The sequence below is a fragment of the Sminthopsis crassicaudata genome, chromosome 4, assembly GCF_048593235.1.
Source record: "Sminthopsis crassicaudata isolate SCR6 chromosome 4, ASM4859323v1, whole genome shotgun sequence".
Classification (NCBI taxonomy): domain Eukaryota; kingdom Metazoa; phylum Chordata; class Mammalia; order Dasyuromorphia; family Dasyuridae; genus Sminthopsis; species Sminthopsis crassicaudata.
Window position 1 is genome coordinate 292,495,645 of NC_133620.1, and position 18,118 is coordinate 292,513,762.

The 18,118-nt window shown below is 44.4% G+C and overlaps 1 protein-coding gene across 4 annotated transcripts; it reads left to right on the forward strand.

The window, feature by feature from the left end:
- The first annotated feature begins 87 nt into the window (after positions 1-87).
- LOC141540883 (nurim-like) lies at positions 88-15,665 on the forward strand. 4 transcript variants are annotated; one of them, XM_074264851.1, is made up of 5 exons: positions 88-451; positions 1,205-1,401; positions 2,971-3,147; positions 13,834-14,044; positions 14,744-15,665. In XM_074264851.1, exons 1-5 carry the CDS (start codon positions 322-324, stop codon positions 14,761-14,763), a joined length of 735 nt encoding a protein of 244 aa, XP_074120952.1. In that variant the 5' UTR covers positions 88-321; the 3' UTR covers positions 14,764-15,665. The 4 variants fall into 4 exon arrangements, with proteins under 4 accessions (XP_074120952.1, XP_074120951.1, XP_074120950.1 ...); XM_074264850.1 differs by lacking the exons at positions 13,834-14,044; positions 14,744-15,665 and adding an exon at positions 3,573-4,656; XM_074264853.1 differs by lacking the exons at positions 88-451; positions 1,205-1,401; positions 2,971-3,147 and adding exons at positions 8,349-8,929; positions 9,152-9,197 and having other exon boundaries at positions 14,744-15,597.
- Positions 15,666-18,118: the final 2,453 nt, after the last annotated feature.

Here is an 18,118-nt window from a genome sequence, read left to right on the forward strand (position 1 = left end):
TTTGAAGCATCATGTGGGATGTGGAAGGAAGAACCTTAATAGAATTCCTGGAGATCTTTGGAGAACCAAGCAATATATGAGGGAATATAGGTACCTAATTAAAAAACTAAAGAATTATGTTTTAGTTAAAAATGCTTAAGTCTTCTAACCCTTATTAAATGTTACCTAATTACTTTAGCCGACTGTGTTTATATTCGGAGCACATTAAAAACTCGAGTATCTTTGTCATTGGTCTGGAGGTGTGGCCAGGGGCGGGGCTAATGAAGCGGGAATAAACGGGGCTCCTCCCCTTTCCCCAGTCCCACTCCCTACACCCCCGCCATGGCTCCTGCTCTGGTTTTGGTCCCTGCCGCCTTTGCGTCTTTCGTTCTGGCCTTTGGCACTGGAGTAGAATTTGTGTGCTTCACATCTTTGCAACCACTGCTCGGGAGCAGTCAGAAGTTGGACGGAGGTAAGCAGTTCTGGAGCAGGAGCCTTGCATGAGGGTACGGCGGGTAGAGAAGGGGGTGGAGCTAACAGAAGAGGTAGGTATAAGAGAGAGGAACTGAAAGTATAACGGAAAGGGGGGAGTAGAAATTTCTAGCAGAAGGATCTAGGTTTAATTCTGGGGAGAAAAAACAATGTTTGGGTGGAGATATGGGGAAGAATGGAGTGAAGTGTGTTAAAAGATTTCATTATAGGTGAATACAGAACAGGGTATAATAGATGTTTTTGCTTTGAAATTAGAAACTAATGATCTTGAAACATTCTAAGGCTCATTATTGTTAGATGGCTTGCCCCCTGCATGGACAAAAATTAAGTAGCATCAGAAACAGGATTTGAACTACTCTTTATTACATCGACTTTTTTTTTTCCCCCTAAGGTGGAGCAAAATAGATTTGGGTGGGAATTTTCAAGCTTCTGGGCATGAACCTTTTAATTTAAAAGACTAATCAGAACCACCTTCCTCTTCTTTCCAAATTCTTTGAAAGGATCAGCCAGAATTGCTTAGTTTCTTTTCTATGATCCTATGGGGATTGCTGAAGATGAGAAGTAAAACTAATTCATGGAGAATAGAGAGGGAGAAGGGCATGGCTTAGGCAGAATTTAGAATCAGAAACCTGGTTGGCCTCCAGAGAAACATGGCCTGAGGTTCAGAGGAGATACTTAGAATAAAAGTGAACTTTCCCTGTCCTTTTGACATCTTGTCTTCCCCCGTCCTAAGATACTCAACAGGAATGGCTGACTGCCCTACAGGATCCTGGCATCCTGGCAGCTCTAGCTTGGGACCTGGGGCTGGTGCTGCTATTCGTGGGACAGCATAGTCTTATGGCAGCAGACCCTGTGAAGACATGGATGGCCCAGCACTTTGGGGTCTTGCAGAGGTCACTCTATGTGGCCTGTACTGCCCTGGCCCTGCAGGTATGGGGGCTAGACAGCTAGGTCCCCAAGAGAAGTAGGAATTGGGGAAAGAGCCTAGAGTTGAGGGTGCCAGATGCCTGGGTTGCTGAGTAAACAGCATTAGTAGAGAATAAGCTGGAGCATTCAAAATCCTGAAAATTCTAACTCAGAATCTTATATCCTACCACTTCCCTACTGTGGACAGACTAGACTTGTTTCCCAAACTACTTCATCCTTTATTCACTCTTCAGTTCCCTCTGATTGGAATGCTTAGCACCACCTCTCTTCCAACACCTACATATAGGTCTGATTTTATCCCTCTTCCTCCAAGAAGTCCTTACCAATGACCATGATCCACTCTCTCTAATGAATTGTTATATTGTATGCCTGAGAATTATAAGTTGCATTATTATTTATCTCTCTAGATATTTGTTCAGCTAACTTGATTGTAAACTCAACTAGGGCAGTGATCACACATCTCATAAATTAATCAAACATTATTCCTATGTGCTTTCACATTGTGCCAGTGATATTCCTAGAGTAGGCCTGTTCCATAAATTTCAGTGGTTTCCTATTATCTCTAGGATCAAATATAAAGTTCCTTGTTTGGCATTTAGAGCTTTCTCAATCTGATTCTTAATTATTTTACATTGCTATCCTTTACACACTATCTAGCCTATCTTTTTCTTTTCTTGCTCTCTGCCTCTTTCCTTCTCCCACATACAAATCTACCTCTCATCTCTGACCTTTGGCAAACATCTCTCCCCTCTCCACTTCCCCTCTTGCTATTCATGCTTTTTCCCCTGTCTCATAGACTCTCTTGTTTCCTTCAAAGCACAACTCAGACATTATATCCTAAATGAGAACTTTCCTGATCCTCTGTATCTATATGGATTTGTCATCTCTACAGAATAAAGGTCTCATGAGGGCAGGAATTTGTATTTTTGCTTGTCTTTCCCCAGTATCTAGCACAGTGCCTGGCACATAGTAGGAATAAATTCTGTTGACTGATTGCAAAGTCTTGAGATTCAGAGAGAATTTTAGAGTAGTAGTGATATATCTCTATTCTCTGTCCCCTACTATTTTTTTTATAATAGCTTTTTATTTTTCAAAATATATGCAATGATAGTTTTCAACATTCACCCTTGCAAAACTTTATTTTCCATATTTTAATCCCTCCCCTCAGCAAGTAATCCTGTATAGGTTAAAATGTGTACAATTCTTCTAAACACATTTATCATGCCACATAGAAAAAACTGGATCAAAAAAAGAGAAAAATCTGCCCCCTACTCCTGACGCTTAAGAAAAATAATCATTTACTTTGTAACTTTTATTATCTAGCATAGTGTCCTACATATATTGGACATTTGTGTTAATGGGTTTGGAAACCAGAATCTTGGAGCTCCTTGCATGAATTATTACGAGTAAAAGAAATCATGGGGTAGAGGGTAGGGGGGAGAGAGAGAGGGAGGAGAGAGTGTGTGTGTGTGGGGGGTGGCACTGTGGGGGAATACCTCCCCATAGCACATTGGATGATTAGGTCTCTAAGGAGTATTAAGTCTAGCCTTCTCCCCCATCTGTTCCTTCCAGGTGGTGATGCGTTATTGGGAGCCAGTGCCAGAGGGTCCAGTCCTCTGGGAAGCACAATCAGAGCCCTGGGTGACCTGGGTACCCCTTCTCTGTTTTGTGCTACATATCATAGCTTGGCTCCTTATTTTTAGTATCCTCTTGGTTTTTGACTATCCTGAGCTCATGGGCCTCAAACAGGTAATATTTCCATTTCCTGAGCCTCCATCCTTTGAATTTCATTTCTTTTTCCAAGACATGATTCACCTTCAGTCTCCCCATGTCCTAATCAGTCTCCATGGGACTTTTCCTCCCTCCTAACCTCAGTCTACCTGTTATCTTTTCCCTCCCCTAATGGGTCCAATATCTCTCCCCCAAAGTCCAGAAATGTTGTGTTCCCATGGACTTGTAGGAAAGTTGAGTCAAGAGTTAGGGTCAGAGGGAAGACCTTAAGCCAAAGGTTGGGGGAAAATTAGACATATCTTTGGAGATGTGGAAAAAACTAATTCTGGAACACAAGCAGAACCAGGCTTTTATGAGGAATTAAGGGGCCAGGGCGGAATTAGAAGCAAAGGGATATAACAATTCAATTTCTGATCTAATATCCTTCCATCCCTCTCCAATAGGTATATTATCATGTGCTGGGGTTGGGGGAGCCATTGGCACTGAAATCCCCTCGGGCACTGAGACTCTTTGAACATTTGAGACATCCTGTGTGTGTGGAGCTCCTGACAGTGCTGTGGGCTGTGCCACGACTAGGCCTTGACAGAATTCTCTTGGCTGCACTGTTCACCCTCTATCTGGGCCTGGCACATGGGCTAGATCAGCAAGACTTGCACTACCTCCGGGCCCAGCTTCAAAGAAAGCTTCAGTTACTTGCTGGGCCCAATATTGGAGATGCAGAGTAAAAACTCCTACGGTGAAACTATTCTCAGGCTCTGAAGCCCTGACTATTTCTCCACCATTCCTCATTCAAAGTTCTGTTTCCTGAAATTTAAGATCTATACTAGAGAATCTGTTTTCTGGATTCCAAGTTCAATTCCTGAACCCATACCTCCTCTTAAAAGTCGTTTGAAGCCCTTTGAAGCTTGAGACTGCATGTTTCAGGGTCCTAGAGGCCTTCCCTGTTCCTCAACCTCTATCTCCTGAATTCCAAGTTCTACCTCCTAGATTCCAAGTTTCCCTCCCTGTAGACTTTAGGCATGTTTTCAGGATATGGCATGCAACTTGGGGCCCACACTCAAATTCCAGATTTACTATCTCTTAATCCAGAATCCCACTCTTTTACCTTATGACCCCTTAATTCAATCTAGAAAGACGGATGAGATCCTGGGGAGCCAATCCCCAACAATAGTCCTCTTGTTGGGTATTTTCTGCTTCCAGACCTAAGGGAAAATATTGGCTCTGATCAAACTTCTACCAGTGATCCCCAATCACATATTTGGGGACCCCTTTTCCTTTATATCTGTACCCACCTCAATTAGATTGGAACTAAAATGTTTTCTAACCTCCAGGAAACTTCCACTTCCTGTTCTATCCTATTACAGCCATTCCTCAGCAAACAAGGTTTTTTGTAGAATTTATTCCTCACCATTAGGCTCTGTCCTCAAAGCAGATGGGGCAGAGTCCCTTTCACTCCCTACTTTAGATTTCTTGTTTCCCAGAACATATAAACTGGCAAATAAATCCAAGCACCATGGTTTTTCTTCATCTGCTCCTTATGGCCACAAGTATTTATCTCCGAGTTAGCTGGATGACTGAAATTTGGGAGAGTGTGCAGGGGTAGGTGGAAGGCCAACCGTCTCAGTAGATACAAAATGGTGGTGGGGAAAGTGTAAAAGTGTAAAAGCAAATGCATTCACTTCCCCTCCTGTGACCACTGTGCTTCAACCATCTAACAAGGCCCTGCCCTCTACTTTTTTTTTTTTTTTTTATTCATTTTTCCAAATTATCCCCTCCTTCCCTCCACTCCCTCCCCCTGATGGCAGGCAATCCCATACATTTTACATGTGTTACAAAATAACCTAGATACAATATATGTGTGTAAATACCATTTTCTTGTTGCACATTAATTATTAGCTTCCGAAGGTATATATATATATGGGTAGATAGTAGTGCTAACAATTTACATTCGCTTCCCAGTGTTCCTTCTCTGGGTGTAGTTATTTCTGTCCATCATTGATCAACTGGAAGTGAGTTGGATCTTTTTTATGTTGAAGATTTTCACTTCCATCAAAATACATCCTCATACAGTATTGTTGAAGTGTATAGTGATCTTCTGGTTCTGCTCATTTCACTCAGCAACAGTTGATTTAAGTCTCTCCAAGCCTCTCTGTATTCGTCCTGCTGGTCATTTCTTACAGAGCAATAATATTCCATAACCTTCATATACCACAATTTACCCAACCATTCTCCAATTGATGGACATCCATTCAACTTCAGTTTCTAGCTACAACAAAAAGCTGCCACATACATTTTGGCACACACAGGTCCCTTTCCACTCTTTAGTATTTCTTTGGGATATAATCCCAATAACAGCAATGCTGGGTCAAAGGGTATGCACAGTTTAACAACTTTTTTGCCCTCTACTTTTTTGAGGATGCCCTAGACTCGACTTTAGGAAAGGGATGTTAATTCCTCCACTAGCATACTGGCCGCCAACACCTGATTGACTTCTGGGTCGGGTGGGCTGTTGAAAGATGGAAGCTGACACCCTAAAGCCAAGCACCCGATCACTAGTCTCCACCTCCACTGTCTGACCCGGATCCCCCTTCACTCCCACCCCCATTTCTTTCGACACCCTTCCTGCCCGGTAGTAATGACCAGCAATCCTATAATAAAGCTCTGGGAGCTGTGAAGGGGGGATGGGACTGGGCAGGACGACTCCCAGCTGCTGCGGCTTCCTCCCTGGGTCCCCAGAGGGGCCTGAGTCACGGGCCACCGCCCAGGACCGGGGAAGAGGAGGGCAGAAAGATTGGGGGGGTGGAGAATCACTGGAGAAGTTGGGTGGAAAGAACACCTGGGTCCCGAAGAACAGAACAGCCGAAGGAGAGGAAAGCGCTGTGAGGCTGACTGGAATCTTAGGTCCCATTGAGGAATTACAGTGGTGAGCTAGGGGGCTGTGTATTAGAAAGTCCTTTCCAGGAAAAAGCCACATAGGGGTCCTGGAGGTGGAAGGCCCCGCCTCTTGCAACGGGTTCCGCCTCTTGCCCCCTTCTTTCTCCCCATTGTTCTCAAAGCGGTTGCCGCCCCCATCCCGCCTTCTTCCCCCCCCCCCTCCCGTTTGGGTCTGTCTCTTTCTCCCTCCCATCTCCAACTCTTCCCTCGCTCGCTCTTTTCCTTTTCCTTTTTCTCTCCAGACGCCTTCTTGATCACCTCCCCCCTCCCTCCTCCAAGGGATCCTGCTGGACGTGAGTTGGGGGTGGGGGTGGGGGCAATTCATACTTAGGGGAAAGGTGGTCCCCCTCCATCACCTTCGACCGCTACCCTTTTTCCTTCCACTCTTTCTTCGGACTGGAAGATGTTCTTTGTCTAGGGATTGACCGTGGGAGTAGAGTACGCGAGTGGTCAGGAACCACGTCTCGATTCTCGAGTTAGAATGATGAGGGAGTCTGGGGATGAGGGTGGGGAAGACGCCTAGATTCCTAACTGAAGAGGGCTGGTACCGGAGCTGGACATTGGGACCCAGGTTCGGGATGAGGGTTATAGGCGAAGGGGAGGAGTGGACATCTGGGTTCTGAGAAGGGGTTGGGTGTCTGGACTTCGGGTTTCCTTAAGTCCCCGGGTATCGTCTTTTCCCAGACCCGCCCCGAGAGGCGGAGCACATGGGCCGAGTGGAGGGGGTGGCCCGGGATAGGAGGGGCGTGGCTGGTTGAGGTTGGAGGGGAAGCTAAGAGTCTGCTAGGGGCCAGGCTGACTGGCAGTTCTGCAGCACAGTTCTCTCCTCCCTTCCTTATCCCCGTACCCTTTCCCCCATACCTTTCGTATCCCTTTACCTCTCCCTTTTTCCGTGTCCACTCCTTCACCCTTCCCACCCCCAACATCATGGCTTTGCTTTTTCACCCCCACACTCTAGGAATTACCCTAACCTCCATAGTTCCCCCTTTAGCTCCTCCACTTGGTTCCTTCCTCTGGTTCTCCAAATTGCCTTTTTTTTTTCTTCTCTCTAACATTCTGTCATCCTAACCATACCCCAATATTCTATCTTAACTTTTTTCCTCCCTTTCTTCCAGCATTCTTCCCTTCCATTATATCTTTCAGTTTTTTTTTTTTTCTCCCCTGCATTTATGTTCAGTTCCTTGGTATTTCCTCTAATTTCTCCATTTTCATTTTTTTCTAGCAGTTCTCTCTCCTTAGTCTCTCCATCTTACCCTCCTCCCAGAGAGTTATTTCTTCCTTTATTCCTCCTTGTATTCCGACACAAACTCTGTACCACATTTTCCCCTCTCCATTTCTGACCCATCTGTACTCTCTACAACTCTAAACCACGTCTTTCTTCTTGACACTCCCTCACTGCTCCATCTCCTCCCCTCCAGTTTTCTTGTCCCACTGGGACCATGGCTACTGTCCCCCAGATTGGAAGCAAACAACTACTAGCCAAGCGAAGACAAGAGGAGGGCTGCTGTTCGAGGGCCGGGAGCAAGCTGAGAAGGATCGACCTGTTTGCAGATGCCAGCTTGGAAAACGAGGGGCTGTTGGAGAGACGCCCGTGCCAAGCTAGGGAAATGCCAGTTTGGGGAAACCAGGTCCCTGGGGACTGAGGGCAATAGAGGCAGTGCTTTTCTGAACCTGATGAACCTGTTTGTCCTTCTGGAAAGCCCATTGGACCTGTCCCACCAGAATCGCTTTTAATCCGACAAGAACGACCAAGAGCGGAAGCAGCAAGCAGCAGCAGCAGCAGCAGCAGCAGCAGCAGCAGGGTGCCGAAAGAGCAGCTTTTCTGATCGGAGGCCACCCTGAGTGTCGAGGACATACATCAGGGGAAGTGGAAGTCCGAGAACAGAGACTCAGCATAGCAGAGGCTCAGGAACAGAGTCTGGTAGGAAGACAGTCTCAAGAACAGAGGTTGAACCTGAGGAAATCTGTAGATAGGAGGCTGGGGGTAGCAGAAGTTCAAGAGCAGAGTTTTAGGCCTGCAGAGGCTTTGGAATGGAGTTTAAGTCCCAGGGAAAGTGAGGAGAGGAGCTTAGGAAGACTATCCGAGTCACAAAAATGGAAGAAAAGCCCTGGGGAGGGTCAAGAACGAAATGTGAATCCAGTAGAACCTCAAGAACAGACTTCTGGGGGGTCTGAAATGGGAGAATGTAGGTTGAGCTATGGAGACCATAGAGAACAGAGGCTGGGGATGACAGAGATACACAAATGGAAGTTGAATTCTGGAGAAGTTCATGGACAGAGTCCAGAGCTATTGGAGGCTCGAGAATGGAGGTTAAACCCTAGAGAAGAAAGCAAAGGGAGATCAGGGGAATCCAGGATAGAACAGAGACTAATGCAGAGGAAATCCAAGGAAAATTCAGGACTTTTGGAGACACAAAGGTGTAGGTTTAAGTCCTGGTGTGTTTCAGGATAGAAGCCCAGGAATGATGGAGGCAGCAGAAATGAGGTTGAACACATTAGAGGATGTAGAGAAGAGCTCTCAACAGATGGAAATACGGAAATGGAGATTGAACTCTGGGAAGACTCGAGAATGGAGCCTTGAGAGATCAGAAGCTCAAGGGCAGAAGATGGTGCATTCAGACTCTGGAGATCAGAAGTTGCCCTTGCCTGGGAGAGAAGCTAAAGAAGGGAGGATTGGGGCTACTGTGGAGGAAACTGGGGCTGGAGACAGGATGGTGAGCTCCCATAGAAGTCACTATTCTGCAACCTCTCCCCTCCCACCCAAGGAAGTTGGGACCAAAGGTTTAGGGCCTCAGGAAGAGGAAGCAGCAGAACCTCAGCCCCCACGGGCAGTATCTACCCAACCTTCTACCCCACCAACTCCTCAGCCCCCAGGGGATCTGCTCATGAGTCGACTGTTCTATGGGGTGAAACCTGGGCCTGGGGTAGGGACTCCCCGCCGCAGTGGACACACCTTCACAGTTAATCCACGAAGGTCTGGACCTTCTGGAGCCCCGGCCCCACCTGAACCCCAGATCTCTGGCCCTGGGAAGAAACGGTACCCCACTGCTGAGGAAATACTGGTGCTTGGGGGGTACCTCCGACTCAGCCGAAGCTGCCTTGCCAAAGGGTCCCCTGAGAGACACCACAAACAGGTAGGGAAGTCTAGCTTGGCCCCTTTGAGCTCCCATTTCCTAACTCTCTCTGGGCTTTTGGATTTGTGTCTCTTCCACTAATGTCTTCTCTCTTTCCATTTATTTCACTGTCTCTGCTCATTTCCTCCTTTATCCCCTTTTTCCAGTCATCATTTCCTAGGAAAACAGCTCATCTCTCATGGTCTCCATATTAGTCTGTCTCTGTCTCTGGATGTGGGTCTTTTTTTCTCTCTCCTCTCTTAGGCAGTGAGTTCTTCCTGGCCAAAGTGAATTTTTGGGTAGGATATGTATGGGTATCTGCTCATTTCTCCCCACTCTAGGGGAAGAAAGGAACTGTTGACTCCACCAGACAATTCAACCTTTAATCCAGATATGAAACAGTAAAAATTGCATTTTAGGGAAAAAATAGAAAAGTTTTTTTGGGAGGTAGTTTCCCTAGGAATGGGAAATCAGTACCCTAAAAAGAGATGGGAATTTTGATCGAGGTTTTCTTAATCCTGGAGGTAAGAGTAGAAGAGGAAAAAATGATTTGGGTTGAGGATAGAGGCTAGTGTAGAGAAGAGCATAAAAAGTACAGTGAAAGCAGAGAAAATAGAATGTTTCAGAGAAGGCCCTTGAACCCTAAATCTGCCCCTGGGGCGAGTCAGAGACACAGTGACTACTTGTAGCTGATGACCTTGGGGTTGGACATGCCAGCTGTGCCCCAGCCATGGACAGTAGTTCCTTTTTTCTCTTGAAGACAAGAAGAGCTTCTCCAAAATACTCCCCATACTCACCCTTCCCTCCTTCCCTGGGATTTCCCTTTCTTCCCAGATCTGGCTCTGTAGCTGGTTTTCCTCTCTGTGGCTTTCCACTCTGGCCTCGCCCTCCCTTTAGGGTGGAAAATAACTGAAGGAAGCCAAAGAGTGAAGTTGAGAAGGCAGGGGTTGAGGAGTTAGAGTCTAGTTTGAGGATATCACTAGTGAGTTTTGGAATCCCCTACTCTTTCCCACCCTATTTCACTGACAAGCATTTCCTGGGGCGGAGGGTAAAAATGGTTTACTTCCAGCAGAAGAGAATTCTGGAAGAACTTTCAGATAGGGGAAAAAAAAGTAGGTCAGAATTGGGGGTGGGGTGGGGTTAGCTAAGGCATCTCCTTCTTCCTAAGGGTCACCCATCCATTCTACCCCTTTTCTTCTTCTTCCCCATCCCTAACATGGAAAGTAATTTCCTTAATCCAGATCAATTAATTTCTGTCCTAAGAGACAGTCACAGAATCATAGAATATGAAAGCTGACAGGCAATTGAATATCTCAAGGAAAAGAACTTTCCACCTTTTTTTTTTTTTTTTTTTTTGGTCAGAGTTTTGGAAGTCCTTTTCAGTAAGTATCATTTTCTCCTGCTATAACCTTTATTTTTTCTTGTTATAATAATCTCACATTTATGTATTGCTTTTAGATTCATGAACTTCTTGCTCCATATTATTATTGTGAGATAGTAAACATTATTCCCACTTAACAGATTTTAAATTTTATATCTGTAATTTTAAAAGGTTAAGTGACTTGCCCAAGGTTACATAGTTACTAAGTGGAAAAACAATCTTTCAGCGGTAATGGGACGTATCCTTTTAGAAATAGAATTGGATTCAATCTGAGGATCACTTTACCCCATAGATCATCTTTCTGTATTGCTGGACCCATTTCCAACACCACTGCCTCCTTAGGAAATCCAATCTCAGCTCCTCTGACTTCATAGTCAGAGAGGGCGGGGGCTGGAGGACAATTAAAGAAAGGAAAAGATGAATTTAGGATAGGTCTTATTATTGGATGCTGATAGTTTGGGAGATGAGTTCTTTGGGGGTCCTTGAAGTAGAGAAAATGCTCTGCTAAATGGAAAAAATAACTTCACATAGAGTTTTCAGGAAGAAGTTGTAAAGAAATCTAACCTGCTAAGATTTTGACAGTGGTAACAGGAATGAACAAAGAGGGGCTGCTACCCTCACAGTTCTTGGGAATATTAGGGACTAAGGAAAACCTTAGGAAGAATGATTTGAGGCTCAAATATGAGGTGCCCCTCTTCTGATTGGGATGTCTCTTTACAAAAATATCCTATTGCAACTAACATTGTAGATGGTAGATGGATAGGGAAAGCTAATATTTTATACAGAGGTTTACAAAATCCATTAGAGCTTTTTCCTCATAGCAATCACAGGAGTTGCATAGTCCAAGTATAAGTTTAAAGATAAGTAAATTGAGGTTCAGAGAGATTTTACCATTAAGTGATTTGCTTAAGGTTAGAGAGTAAATGGCAGACTCGAAACTACAACCCAAGTTTTATGAATCCAAAATGTAGTGCTGTTTCTACTAGGTTTTTGCAGCTGGTTGGAAATCTAGTTTCTGGAAGGGAACTAGCAAGTGGATGGCAGGGGCAAAAAAGCTGAAGGAGACAGTAAATGGGACATATGCCTAAGTCTTGGTATAGGGGAGCTATGAACATCCAAACAGGAAGGCTGGGGTGGAACCGGAAGTCTAATGGGGCCAAGTGTGGTGGGGGTGTATGTGGGGGCAGGGGGCTGGGCTGCATGCCTAGGCCCTGTTCTGTGCTACTCAGGATGTGGTGTGAGAAGAAGGAAGCCTGGTCTAGTAGAAGAGGGGGGAAGGGTGAAAAAAGTTTTCTTTAAAAAAGTGGGACTCAGACATCTAACTGCTTAACCTTCTCTAGATCCCTTTTTCTTCACCACTCCTTCCCCATGAAAATCTTGCTCTCTCCAAGGACGGAACAATCCAGTCTCTATCTCTCACCTCAGTAGTAACTCAAGGATTGGCCCCAAATTCCAAATCTTCCCTACCCCATTGCAACAATACCCATTGATTTTAGTCAATTCCAACAAATTCATCTTCCCCATTATCCAGTTATAAATCCTATCCTCAAATAATGCAGTCCACTCCTGGGGATTGGATATCCTATCTCCTCTTCCCAGAGGTTCAGAGAGAAGGGCCTACCTATATCCTCACCAAGCCCCCTTGTGACCTTATATAGCTGATGGGAGAAGAGTGAATCACCCCCAGAGCCACTGTGCATTCCTGAGCCACCCAGTCAGAGTGGGCGGGGTGGGGAGGTGGGGTGCTAGACAACTAAAGAAAGGAAAAGATGAATTTAGGATAAATAAAAGAATGTTTTATCTCACAAAGAGGATAACAGATTTACATATAAAATGCCTAAGCCTATAGATGATATAGGCAGAAAATACAAATGGATTTAAATAGAGTCTGGACAACCTTTTGATTGATAGATCCATAATTGTCTGTCAAAAAAATATACTTAATAGTTTGCCCTGGGAGCTAGGGGTGGGGGGGTTTGATTGTATTCCCACAGCATGGCCTTCAAGGCCTCTATTGACAACCACTTGGCCATTAGACTGTGGCTTGATTTACACAGGATCTGATCCCCTTATTTACCTCTAAGACCATGTTCACAGAATTATAATTGAAAGAGACCTTAGCAATCATCTATTATGATTCCCCTCTTTTTCATACAGAGAGACTTGTCCAAGGTTACAAAAGCAGCCAGCATTTGAACCCAGGTCTCCTGACCCCAAATCTAGTGTTCTAAATTCTTATCCTCACTCCCCAAATATATAGTCCTCAAACATATTCCTCTTTGTGTTCCATTCTTCTCAAGGACACCTAAGATATGTATCTAAGTTGGCAGACCTTACTATTTTTCTGAATTCATTCCTTGAAAAGCCTAGAAATGGTTCTTGGAGTTTCCCCAGTTTTGCCCCTTAATCTCTATGGGCTTCAGCATTAATCCTTCCCTCTCCCTTGCTCTGAGCTTCTTATGGGGGAAGGAGGAGTGAAGAGCTCAGCTTTTAATAACTAAGATTTAGTTTGCACATGTGCCGGTTTAGTGAGGTTTTCTATCTTTGGAGTCTGTTCTTCTGCTCACTCTGTTTGTCCAAACCTCCACCACATATTCTGTCATAGGTTCTCTGACCTGTCAGTCAAGGATTCTCTTGAAAGTGCTCTAAGGTTACTGGTGTGTTCTTTGCTCTTTGCCTCTTATATTTAGGGAAGGTCTTTTTTTTCTTTTACCTCTCTTACCCTATTTTTGATCCTGTCCTCATCACCTAGGAAAGTAGAGACAAATATAATTCCCATAGGTCCTTAATTTCTAGGGAGAAGTTACAAACTGGTAGAAAAGTGACTTTGGTCATGGGTTCATTATAGTAGTGGAAGGGACTTCAAGGATCAACTAGTCCAATTCCTTCAGAGATCTAAAGCAACTTGCCCAAGCTGACAAGAGATATTGTAGATGGAAGAATCAGGATCCCCAGATTCCAGATTCAGAATTTGTAACACAGTTACCACAGTGGCTCCCAGAATGTCTGAAAGAGCCTGTATCCCAAAAGGGAAAAATATGGGATTGGAAGGCCAAAGACTAAGGTTCCTCCTAGGAAGAGGGAAAAAACATGTTGTGAAAGGGAGTAAGAGTGGAGAGAAATTATGCTTTTGGGGGAGAAATATGTGGAGGTCCAAGCCCAGCCCATCAAATCAGTATTATCACATGTCCAATGCCTTCCTCTTCCATTTACCCCTTATTTATGTTGGGTTTCCTGGCTTTACTTTCTTTTCTTCCTTTCCTTCTGTCTTCTTAGCTCAAAATTTCTTTTAATGAGTCAGCCCTGGAAACCACTTATCAGTACCCTTCTGAGAGTTCTGTGCTGGAAGAGTTGGGCCCTGAGCCTGAGGCCCTCAGTACTCCTGATCCCTCCCCATCCCTGCCAGATGAAGAGGATGATGAAGAGGAGTTGCTGCTACTGCAAAGGGAACTACAAGGAGGACTGCAGACCAAGGCTCTGCTAGTAGGTAAGTTACCCCCACCTGGTGATGACTATCAAGCTTGTCTAGGTTGCCATCTGGTGTCTGTTGTGAGAAAGGCTGCTCAGGTATCTAAGGAGGATAGTGATCTTGGAGCCCTGGGGCATTTTTAGAGCTGGGCTGGGACCTAGAAGTAGAAAGTAATCTAGTGATGAGAGTTCCTTGAAGGCAATAACTGTTTTAGCAACTGTTAAAGAGCTCTTAACCTGGGATCTATAAACAGATTTCAGTTCTAGAATCTGAATGGGAAAAAAATTGCATTTTTATTTTTTTTCTAAGCTCTTTAGTATTTTTTTCAGTTATAAATGTTATGTTGAGAAAGGATCATATTGGCAAAAAGGTTCATCAGTCTATAATCAAGGAACATTAAGCACCTACTATAATGGTTCAAAGATGTTAAAAACTTTTGTCTAGTGTAATGATTGGTACATAATAGGTACTTTTATAAATGCTTGATTGATATTTAGAATGTCAAAGCTGAAAGAGAATTCAGGGATCATTTAATGCAAATTTGTTTTTGTGGCTTATTCATACTCACATATCTAGTTAACTGCAAAGCCAAAATTAGAACTTTTGGTTCTTTTGTTCAACAGTCCTTTCTCCTGGGAAAGTGGCTAAGAAGTTGGTGGGAGAGGGGATGGGGTAGGACACAAAAATCATTGTGTCACGTATTCTTGTACCACACAGATGAGTCCTGTCGCCGGTGACCTTTCCAACAGGGAAGGCAGAGCTGCTTCTCACTCCTGAGCATTGAAGATCAATCTTTCATCCTTTGAAGTTGCTGTGCTGACAAACGCCATAAAATGAACTGTCAGGAAGGAGAAATCACATGCACTTCCTTCTCTACTTCACTTTCCTGATGCTGTGTCAGGGGAAAAGACCACCTTTGCCCTCCAACTCATTATCGCAGATTCAGACATTTGTTCAATGTGTCCTAAACATTTTCAGTGTAAGGAAGGGGGCCTTGGCTCAGTGTCTTCTGTGAACCAAAGAACCCAAGCTCCCTACAGAAGGGGGCAAAGCCTACTAAGTAATGAGATATACGTTGAACTTTCTTTCCATCACTCTGTCCCATGAAAATAACTCCACCCTGCCAACAACCCACCCCACCCCCAGGTTAAGTGCCGGCCACCTGCCTATTGAAATCGGTCTTCATTCCCTCTTTTTGTTTACATGTGCATCTATCTCCTCTGAGGGTAAAAGATGTACTACTTCTCTTGGGTTTCCACCCACTTATGTTTACAGATTTTATTTTCCCAAGCCTCACTCAGCCAAAGTACCAGGTTTGCAAATCATGCATACCTGTATATGCCAACCTAACTATAACCATAGTTCAGCAGTGAGCAGTACTCTCACTTGCCTTCTACTGTGTGGAGCTTGGCTTTCTTCTTGAATGTCTAGCCTCCCTAACCTTGCCTTGTTCAGTATTATTTTGGTCAGGGTGACCTCAATCCTTTCCTCCTTTGTATTTTTGTATTTCTTCCAGTGACCCAGAATTAAATTGAAGACACAGGAGGGTCCTAATGAGGTCCTACCTCAAATTTCTTTGTTGTCTTTTTCTTTTTTTAATTTTCTATAATAAAAAGGAAGCCTCTCTGGCTACCTTTCATTCTTCTGGTGAATAACTTATAGGGTGGGCAGCCATTTTTTCATATTCAGGGGGAAGGGAAAGGCATTTCCTTTTCTAGGGAACAAATTAAACTTTCTTCTCCAGCTTTATTGATTGTAGCAGAGCAAGAGACTTCTGTGCAGGGGAAATAGCTTTGGGGAAAAAAAATCAAGAAAGAGGAACTGAAAAGAAGAAGTGTCCCTGATCCCCTCCACTAATAGCTAAAACAAAACAAAAAAACAACCCAAACCTCCCTCTTCAGAGTAGCCCAAAGAAGAGTGGCAGAGTTTTGTTGTAGTTGTCTCCAAAAGGAATAGACTATAAAACTGGAAGGGCCCTCATTAGTTCATCTAATTCAATCTTCCTCATTTTATGAACAAAAAACCCAATATATATTAAGCATCTACCTACTCTGTGCCAGGTATTGTGCTAAGCAATGGAGATTCAAAAGAAGTTTAAAAAATATAGTTCCTACTCTCAAAGGAGCTCACAGTCTAATAAGATAACATGCAAACAACTGTGTACAAATAAGACAAGATAAATTGGAGATAATCAGCTGAGGAAAGGCACTAGAATTGAGTATTGGGAAAGGCTTCTCATAGAAGGTGGAATTTTATCTGGAGTTTGAAGAAGCCAGGGTGACTTGGAGGCAGAGAATTCCAGGACTAGGGGCAGCTCTTGAAAATGCCCAGAATCTGGTGATGGAGCGCCTTTTTGAGGAACTACAGGGAGGCCAAGTATTGTTGGATTATAGAGGAAGGTATAAGATGACCAGAAAGGGTAGGAGAAGGCATTAAGGGCTTTGTAGTCCAAGGAATTTTATATTTGACATGACAAGTAGGGAACCAAAGCAGATTATGATGTCATATCATTGATTAAATAATTTGTTTTCAGATTTTGAACCATTTTACAGTATCCAGGGTTTTGCAGACAAGAATCCTGAGTGTTCCAGGACTGGATTGGGTCCAGGAGCCTACAGGAGTAGTGTCAGGCTGCATCTATGCAGGGTTGCTTCCCGGGATGATGAAGATTCTAGATTAGAAACTTTGCCCTTCCCAAGACTCTTGGGTCCAGGATCTTGGACTGTGCCTGTCGGTTCTGAAAGAAGTTGGTCAAGGTTGTAGTGATGAAGTCTGCTTTGACAGATACATACCGCCTCCTGCTTTTCTCTCAAAGTACCCTGCTGCTTTACCTGGCTTACCAGCTGCCCTGTGTGGCGGTTGGTTGGTAGTTTTATGAGGATGGCTGACTCTTTTATTATAGAAATTGCTTCCCAAGGTGATAGTTGTAAAGACCGGGCTTGAAACAGGACCTGTGATTTAAAAGATGTTGCCATTCCCAAGCCCCATCTGACTCTTGGTGGTGGTTGGTCAAGTAGTTGGTATTGAGGAAGGTGGACCTCTTCTTCACAATGATGACTCCCCTCAGTGGATTCAGAAAAGGGGACTGCGAAGGAGCAGTCACACTGGTAGAAGAATCAGGAAAAAATAGTCATAAAAACTTGAGATGAACAATCTCAAAAACTGCAGAGATGTTAAGAAATACGGCTGAGAAAGGAGCACTGTATGTGGCCATTAGATGGCCAGTAATTTAGGAGAATAGTTTGGGTTGCATGGTGAAGATGGTAGTTAGGCTGTAAAAAGTTAAGAATGAGAGTTAAGTTTCCAAAGGAGTATCGCCTCAAAAAAGGAGAAAAGATAAAGGGCAGCTACCAGAAGTGATGGAACAAAGGAGGGCCGAGCCAACATGGTGTGAGTGCAGGAAGTAGGCAAGCAGAGTGGTTTAAGAACAGCTATTTCTAGGTAAGACAGAAGGAGACGGCGACCGCAGGTATCTTAATGAACTTAGATGGTGAAAAAAGGAAAGGAACGTTCCATGCCCCCAGTGAAATATAACTCAAGATGCTCGATTGAGTGGATGAGAGAAAGAGGGAGTCTTGGGAGTTTTTAGGAAGAAAGAAAAGATTTGGAAATTTTTGGTTGGAATTAAGGTCCAGAGAGGTGGTCACTTCTCCAAGATGATGTTCAGAGAGCAGCAGTGCCAGCCTGCACTGAACACGCAGCTTCTGATTCAACTGAACGAGCCCTCGGTCCTGCAGGGACTAATCTCTCCAGATTTGCCAGTCTGGCCTCGGAGACTTCCCTGTCGGTGGGGCCGAGGGGATTTAGGCATTTTCCGACTCTTGGGCATCATCACCAGATTTCAAATCCCTGTGTTTTGAGAAAATCCCATCCTTCCTTCTGCTCCACCCACGAGGCACTTTCCTCCCAGCACGGACCAGAGGCAGTCGCTTAATACTTGCAGCTCTCCTCAGCTCTCTACTGTCCCTGCTAACTGGGAAGTCCTTCTAGACATCTCGCCTTCCCGCTCTTCCTAGCAGAAGAGTCCCAGCCTGGTCTGTAATGCCTCTACGCATGCTATAGCACCTCCACGCCCCTAGGGAGCAGCCAGAA

Bases quoted from the DNA above. Each gene is read 5' to 3' on its own strand.
- LOC141540883 (XM_074264849.1), top strand. From the start codon at position 8,526: ATGATGGAGGCAGCAGAAATGAGGTTGAACACATTAGAGGATGTAGAG. The intron at 9,198-13,833 runs GTAGGGAAGTCT...CTGTCTTCTTAG, and splicing joins CTGAGAGACACCACAAACAG to CTCAAAATTTCTTTTAATGA. The intron at 14,045-14,743 runs GTAAGTTACCCC...TGTACCACACAG, and splicing joins GACCAAGGCTCTGCTAGTAG to ATGAGTCCTGTCGCCGGTGA.